The sequence below is a fragment of the Neophocaena asiaeorientalis genome, unplaced genomic scaffold (genome assembly GCF_003031525.2).
Source record: "Neophocaena asiaeorientalis asiaeorientalis breed wild unplaced genomic scaffold, Neophocaena_asiaeorientalis_V1.1 scaffold424, whole genome shotgun sequence".
NCBI lineage: Eukaryota > Metazoa > Chordata > Mammalia > Artiodactyla > Phocoenidae > Neophocaena > Neophocaena asiaeorientalis.
This window is the reverse complement of record NW_020174430.1, coordinates 3,783,912-3,791,863: the sequence shown is the minus strand read 5'-3', so window position 1 is coordinate 3,791,863 and position 7,952 is coordinate 3,783,912. Positions and strand designations below refer to the sequence as shown.

The window sequence follows — 7,952 nt, the reverse complement described above, 5'->3', positions numbered from 1 at the left end:
ACCCCCGAGCCCCAACCCCCGGCCGGGTACTCTGTGCAGGCCTGGTCCTCGATGCCACACCACGAGCAGCCTTCCAGCCCGTCAAATCCAGCCATGTCGGGCTGCATCTGGTCACCTGTGCGCGTCCTGCGCCCACCAGGGCCCCTGGCAGTGGATTTCCTCAGGACCTGTCTGCTCTGCTTCTGCTGGTTTCGCTTATGGACCAGCTGAATGGTCGATGACAGAGATGAGCTCCAAGTTCACTGTGTTCTTGCCACAGGGCCCGAATTCAGGCTGCTGGCAAGCTGAGCTCTAGTAAGTAACCAAAGGCGAAAGCATGTGTGTGCGTAATCCCAGCGGCTCACAGAGCTCTCAAGGGTACAAACAGCATACCTGCTCTGGCCTTGGGTCAGAACTGGGTGCTGGAAGCATCCCGAGGACCTGAAGGCCGTCCAGGCCCCAAGGCGGCACCACACCCACTCTCCTGCTACCTGGCAAGTTCAGGCTCAAACAGCCTCATCTTGCCGGCTTCAAGAACCTACTGACTGGCCGGCCTCACGCTCTGTCTTTCCCCACTCAAATTCCTCCCCCACAGGCATCCCAGAATGTTCCTCTCAGTGGATTAATCTCATCACATCTTCCTCATTAAAAGCCTTCCGTGGCTCTCCACTGCTCGGCCTTATTAAGGCTGCATCCAGATTGAACTTAAATCTTTCCATCCCGGGACCGCCCTGCAGAAGCAAAGTGTCAACAGCTCCCACTCACAGCCTGCACTTTTCCTGCTCCTGGTTCTTTCCTGTCTGAAGCTGACTTTCTTGGTTATCTTTAAATACCACACATCATCATAAAGGCTTAATTTGAATTCCTACTTTCTCCATGAATTCCTTCCTACAACACCTGTGCCGGCATCACTGTCTCTTCCGTAGACCCGTCGTTATCTTGTACTGCAGCTGTGGAGTTAGGCTTCTGAAGGCGGAAATTTAACTTCAGCTTCGCGGCAGACCCACAGCCTGTCCCCCTGCACTACCCAGTACAGTGCCTTAGACTTTGAGGTCAAAACAGAAAACACCTGTCGTAGCTAAGGGCACCTATGTTGGTCTCTCTAAACACTGACTTATAGTTAAAAAAATACCTTGGATATTTCTTTTATAGAGATGAGATGAAATAATGCAATGATCGTTTATAACAGGGTTCTCTAAAAAGTCTACATCTTTGGGTATTACTTTAAATCTACTTTCATAAATCATAAACACTACTTGCTTTACAAGGCCATTAATAATTTAAGGAACATATTTTTAAAAAGTCAACTTGGTCAAGGGGAGATTTTTGTTTATTATCCCAAAGTCTAGTTAAATGTTTAATTAAATGTAATAAAAATTTTTAAAATAGTCGTGAAGGCTTATTTAGAAAGAAAATAAAAACCAGTAGACCTGAAAATGGTACAGAGAGGGGTAGATTTATTAATGTAGTGATTAAAAACATTTAAAAAGAGGAGCAAAAAAGCAAAAACTCAGAAAAAAAGTATACTCAAAGCACTTATAAGGAAATGTCACAGGAACTGCCAATACCATTCCCAGACCACATGCTTCTAAAACAACAAGTCTTCACAGTTCCAAACAATCTCAGCCCTTGACATTCAGATAGTCCAGAAGTGCAGATACGCCCTAAATCTCAGCTTAGGAGAAGGATTTCCAAACACTCATTTCATCATGATTTACATTCAGAGGAGGAGTTGCTGCAAAGGAAGAGCAGCCCACGGAAACCTTCTGCATCTTCAGCCGAGGCACAAAGAACAGAAAAAGACAGGAAGACGCTTTCTCTCCATTTCTCCTTTCCCACACCCTTTGCTTTACAGTCAGGAAAAACCCTCAACAGAAGTACCCAGATTCCCAGAAGAGGGATCTGGTGAACCAGCAAAATGCAGACAAATCAAGACTGTGGATCCAGGAAAGGACAGTGGTTTCGTGGTCAGTGTTCACTGGTCACCCTCTGCGTCAGGAAAACAAGGCGGCATGTCTTCTTGTAACGTTCCAGCCAGGGCAGCTCCTGCCGTCCTCCAGGTGCCGCCCTCCAAGTGCCACCCTCCAGCTGACGCTGTGATGGTGCCCTGGACAAGCACAGCCCCTCTAGCGCGTCCTGGACTCACTGTGACAGCGCCGTCCACATGGAACCACTCGACACTGATCCTCCCATTGGAGCCTCAGTCCAGGGGCTACTCCTGCAGCAGGCTTCTTGAGATCAGTATCCGCATCACTTCGTTGCTGCCTGCAAGAGCGAGAGAGGACGGAGGGGCTTAGGAGCTGCCGGGCCTGAGAGTCAGCAAAGCTCTGACTAAGGATGTAAAGGGCAACGTCGCTTTTTTTTTTTTTGCGGTACACGGGCCTCTCACTGTTGTGGCCTCTCCCGTTGTGGAGCACAGGCTCCGGACGCGCAGGCTCAGCGGCCATGGCTCACGGGCCCAGCCGCTCCGCGGCATGTGGGATCCTCCCGGACCGGGGCACGAACCCACGTCCCCTGCATCGGCAGGTGGACTCTCAACCACTGCGCCACCAGGGAAGCCCGGTAACGTCGCTTTTTATCTTGAAAGATGTCAGGGAGTGAGGAAAAAATTTACTTTAAAAAAACCCTCTATATATGGACATATATACACTACCAAACGTAAAATAGCTAGTGGGAAGCAGCCGCATAGCACAGGGAGATCAGCTCAGTGCTCTGTGACCACCTAGAGGGGTGGGATAGGGAGGGTGGGAGGGAGGGAGACGCAAGAGGGAAGAGATATGGGAACATATGTATATGTATAACTGATTCACTTTGTTATAAAGCAGAAACTAACACACCACTGTAAAGCAATTATACTCCAATAAAGATGTTAAAAAAAAAAGTAACCTCTCCTGATAGTAAAAGCAAACAAAATAAAACAGCAGAACATCCAATAGTATACGTAGTATAACTCTATTTTAAAAAAATGTATCTATGGGGGGTGAGATGAATTGGGAGATTGGGATTGACATATACACACTATGTATAAAACAGATAACTAATGAGAACCTACTGTATAGCACAGGGAACTCTACTCATTGCTCTGTGGTGACCTAAATGGGAAGGAAATCCAAAAAAGAGAGGATACATGCATATGTATAGCTAATTCACTTTACTGTACAGCAGAAACTAACACAACATTGTAAAGCAACTATCCTCCAATAAAAATTAACTTTAAAAAATGTATCTATACAAGCGCAGAAAAAGGTCCAAAAGAAGATATTTTTGGTCTTAAATATAAAAGGAGCCCAAAGTATTAGTTCTGATGTCAAAACATGAATGATCTTTTTTCTTTTTTAACTTTTCCTATATTTTGTAAGTCTTCAACAATAAATATACCAACATCACTGGTAATCAGAAAACTGAATTTTAAAAAAACAAAAACATTTTCCCTGAAAGAAGGGGGGGTCAGTTGCTTGCTTCATTTTTCCACTCTTTTTGTATTTTATTTTATTTTATTATTTCCACTCTTTTTAATGCAAAAAGAAATATTAACCACAGGAATGACTAATCACACATCTCGAATAAAATCAAAGCTGAAATTTCCTATCTTTCCAATGACAAAGCCTGGGGTGAAACAAGTGACGAAAACCAGTGCGCACATTTTCCTACAAGTGGATGATGGTGTGGCCTGAAATAAGCATATCTGGCTTTTCTCAGTTATTCTAACAGGGTTGAAAGAGTCAGAATGAAGGGAAGTCTCCCGCACTCACCAAGGCTGGAAAGCAACAGCCACGTGCGACTGGAGTCACAGAAGGAATGAGGCGACGGGTTTGGAACCCTGCTCATAAACACGCTTTAGGGACAAGGTTTGCAGCAGAAAGCAGATACTAAAGCCTGTGACTTGGACGTGACACCCCGTGGTGGCTCTCAATGTGGCTCCCAGACAGGCAGGAGCAACCTCCCTGAACCCTCGTTAGAGATGCAGATCCCCAGGCCCACCCAAGACCCATGGAGTCAGAAGCTCTGTGCTCACAAATCCTCCCAGTGGTCCTGACGCTGGTCAGGTCTGAGAAGGATGCTTCAGAAGCCACAGGGAGGCTGGTGCTTCCTTCAGGTTCCTTCACTCAAAGTCACTTCCACAAGCCTTTGCCTCATCCGCTGCCTTTGCTACAGTGTAACCACCTCAGCTGCCTACTGGCTAAACAACAGTCATGTAATTGGAAGACTTCCAAACCAGCGTGGAGTGGAGAAGGCCCTGCAGAGCCCGACGCCAGCAGCTTACCCATCTCCTGCCCGTGGGCCTGTGATCGGCAAGAAGATGCCCGTGTGTGACAATTAATTTACTGAGAGCTCCATTAGCAACACTGATGGTCATGATCAGTGTGTAGAGGCTGGAGATCAAACTAGCTCACATCTACCCTGGAAGTTACTGTGGAGAAGTCCTGGGATCCCTGAGGACCAAGTATTTTACAGCAGTGAAGAACAGCCGCTGCTGCAGTTTTCAAAATGCTTTCTCGGATGTTATTGGATGTTATCTTCGTTTGCGCTGTCTCTATAAATGACAAAGGCAAAGAGCAGGAGGGGGGTGACTCGGTGACTTCCCGGCCCCCAGGCCAGGTCAGGACGGCACAGCAGGCCCCTCCAGAGGGGGCCAGGAGCAAGGAGGGAGGAGGAAGACAGGAAGCACGGCGACAGACGGCAGGGGTGACGGCTCCGAAAGGGAGAGAACCACCTTGGCCACTTTTACCTTCGAGGATCTGATGGACCCTGGAGTCCCGCATGTACTGCTGGACCGCGCAGTCCTTCAGGTAGCCGTAGCCCCCGTGCATCTGCAGGGCCTGGTTGCAGATCTGCAGGGACACAGGGATTAGATACCTCGGATTCTGAGAAGGCTCCGGAACAGGGGCTCCTCTCTCCACCCCAGCCCTGATCTGGCTGCCTGCCCTGAGCCAACGTGAGGAAGGTGAAGGTGCCAGCCAGGCCAGAGGGGCTCCGGTTCTGTGTGCACGGGACAACGAGGGAAGTCTGCCTCCTGAGCGAGCCAGTCCCCACCCACGAGGGACTCAGAGGCCTCTGCCCTTCTCGCCTGCTGTCTGCAGGGAGAGGCTGCCCGCCCCACACCAGCTGGAGTTCTGGCGAGCGGCAGATGCAGCCTCGCTGTGGAAATGGCTTTGTTCCTGACATTTAAACAGTGCTGTGGTCTGACCCTTCTTCCAAAGGCAGCATCTCACCCAGCGCACAGCCAAAGGGCAGAGACAAAACCTGATGTGTGGTGGCGTGGAGCAGGTGAAGTGCCGGCCGAGCGCCCACGTGGGCCTCTCCTGAGTAACTGACGCCTTACGCAGCATTCCAGGAGCAGCCGGGCGGCCCGCCACAGGCCGGTCACCCAAGAGAGGCAGACAGCAGCACCACTCACCGCAAAGCATTCGTCTGTAGCGAAGAGCTTGGCCATGGAGCACAGGGCCACCGCATCCTCACGTTCCTCCTGCAGAGCCACGGCTGCGTTGCGGATCATCAGCCGTGAGGCCACCAGCCTGGCCACCATATCTGCCAGTTTGAACTGCAGGTACTGCAGTGAGAGGAGAGAAGACACACAGACACACAGACAGGCTCAGAGAGCCACCTCTAACCGGGCCGCTTCTAAGGGGCCCCAGGCTCCACAAAGAATGTGCCTCCACTGCACTCCCTGCACTTCAGCATCTCGCCTCCTTAGGAAGACGCTCCCTCTGTCTGTCCCTTCCACCTACAACCAGTAAAACGCCCACAGCTCTGCCCGGCACGCCCTGGGGCCCCGAGCCCCTGCACACCTCACGGGGGGTGGGCTGGGACCCAGCACGGGCAGGGCCAGGAAGCAGTGGACGTGGTGCCCGAGACCCCTGCCCCGGCAGCAGCAGCACAGGCCATAGCAGCGCCCCGAACCCAACAAGCTAGACACAGCAGGGCGCCTGCGACCCCAGCTCCGGCCCCGCCCCCCCGCCTGCTGTGGTGGCAGTGCTCGTGACCCAGGCAACCCCGAATGTGGCAGAGGTGCCCGCCGTCCGGTGCCCCTTGAGGCGACATCAGCCACAGGCACAGCCCCGGGCACAGCAAGCACCAGCACGCCCAGCGCAGCACCTCTGGCAGCAGCGGCAGAGGCAAGAGAAACCAAAGCCCACACTACAGCGCCACCTGCTGAAAACCAAAGGAAAGTTAGAACCAAGTAAAAAAGCTCTACCCAAGAAGGCTACTTCAAATGGGCCAGCAGAGGAACAACTCACCAAGCACCATGCAGAAGCACGGCAACACGTGGGACCACAGAAAGACGACAGTTCTCCAGAAACCAGACTTAAAGTCATGGAATACTGGGACCTAACTGATGGAGAATTCAAAATAGCTGCATCAGGAAACTCGATGAGTTACGAGAAAAGTCAGATGGGCAGTTCAATGAGCTCAGGAATAAAACCAATGAACAGAAGGACTACTTTACCAAGAGACTGAAACTCTAAGAGAGAATGAAACCAAAATTCTGGAGCTGAAGAACTCAATAAATGAGATGGAAAATGCATTAGAGGGCTATGGGGATCGAGCCGACCACAAGGAAGAGGGAATTAGTGAGCTCCAAGACGGAAATCTAGAAATGATTCAGGTAGGAGAGGAGAGAGAGCTAAGATTAAAAACACGGAATCCTACGAGAGCTATCCCACTCCAACAGGAAGAGCAACAGAAGGACAGTGGGCATCCCAGAAGGAAAAGACAGGGGAAGGGAGCACAGAGCTTGTTTACAGAAGTAAGAGCTGAGGGCTTCCCTGGTGGCATAGTGGTTAAGAATCCGCCTGCGAATGCAGGGGACACTGGTTCGAGCCCTGGTCTGGGAAGATCCCACATGCTGCAGAGCAACTAAGCCCATGCACCACAACTACTGAGCCTGAGCTCTAGAGCCTGTGAGCCACAACTACTGAAGCCCACGCACCTAGAGCCCGTGCTCCGCAACAAGAGAAGCCACCGCAATGAGAAGCCCGCACACCACAAGGAAGAGTAGCCCCCACTCACTGCAACTAGAGAAAAGCCCGTGGGCAGCAACAAAGACCCAACGCGGCCAAAAATAAAATAAATAAATTAAAAAAAAAAAAAAAAGTAAAAGCTGAGAGTGTCCCAAACCTGGGGAAGGAACTGGATACACAAGTCCATGAAACTAAGAGAACACCTAATTATCTTAACGCAAAAAGATCTTCTCCAAGACACATAATATTAAAACTGTCCACAATGACAAAGAAAGAATTTTAAAGACAGTCAGAAAAAAAGGGCAATAACCTACAAAGGAACCCCATTAGGCTAAGGGTGGAACAGAACTATCTTACAATCCAGCCGTTCCACTTACGTTTTTTTTTCCAAAGAATATGAAAACACTAATTCAAAAAGATACATGCACCTCTATGTTCACTGCAGCACTATTTACAACAGCCAAGATATGGAAGCAACCTAAGTGCCTATCAATAGATAAAGAAGACGGGGTGTACGTATACAATGGAATATTACTCAGCCATAAAAAAGAATGGAATCTTGCCTTTTGTGACAACATGGATGGACCTAGAGGATATTATGTTAAGTGAAATAAGTCAGACAGAGAAAGACAAATACCATATGATTTCACTCATACGAAGAGTCTAAAACACACACAATAAATGAATGCACAAAACAAAACAACACCACATAGATACAGAGAACAGACTGGTGGTTACCAGAGAAGAAGGGGGTGGGGGGAGGGTGAAATGGGTAAAGGAGATCAACTGTTATGCTAATTGATGGAAATCAGACTTTCAGCGGTGAGCTCACTGTAGTGTATACAGAAATCCAATTATAATGTATACATGAGGGACTTCCCTGGTGGTCCAGCGGATAAGACTCCACGCTCCCAATGCAGGGGACACGGGTTTGATTCCTTGTCAGGGAACTAAGACCCCACATGCTGCATGCCACACGGTGCAGGCAAAAAAAAAAAAAAAAAAAAAAAA

General features: G+C 49.4%; 2 protein-coding genes across 6 annotated transcripts in view; both read right to left on the bottom strand.

Moving 5' to 3' along the window:
- LOC112407536 (beta-galactosidase-1-like protein 2) overlaps positions 1–95 on the bottom strand; it is a 34,916-nt gene extending 34,821 nt beyond the window's left edge. The window contains exon 1 of the mRNA XM_024756881.1: positions 17–95. Coding sequence (XP_024612649.1) covers positions 17–95 — 79 coding nt within the window. The remainder of the gene's footprint in view (positions 1–16) is intronic.
- A 1,319-nt stretch (positions 96–1,414) lies between these two features.
- Positions 1,415–7,952, bottom strand: part of ACAD8 (acyl-CoA dehydrogenase family member 8) — an 18,325-nt gene continuing 11,787 nt past the window's right edge. For all 5 annotated transcript variants that reach the window (XM_024756865.1, XM_024756870.1, XM_024756867.1 and 2 more), the window contains 3 exons: positions 5,378–5,530; positions 4,709–4,811; positions 1,415–2,244 (listed from right to left, as the gene is read on the bottom strand). In XM_024756865.1, the coding sequence (XP_024612633.1) occupies positions 2,192–2,244; positions 4,709–4,811; positions 5,378–5,530 (309 nt within the window). In that variant the 3' untranslated portion in view covers positions 1,415–2,191. The remainder of the gene's footprint in view (positions 2,245–4,708; positions 4,812–5,377; positions 5,531–7,952) is intronic.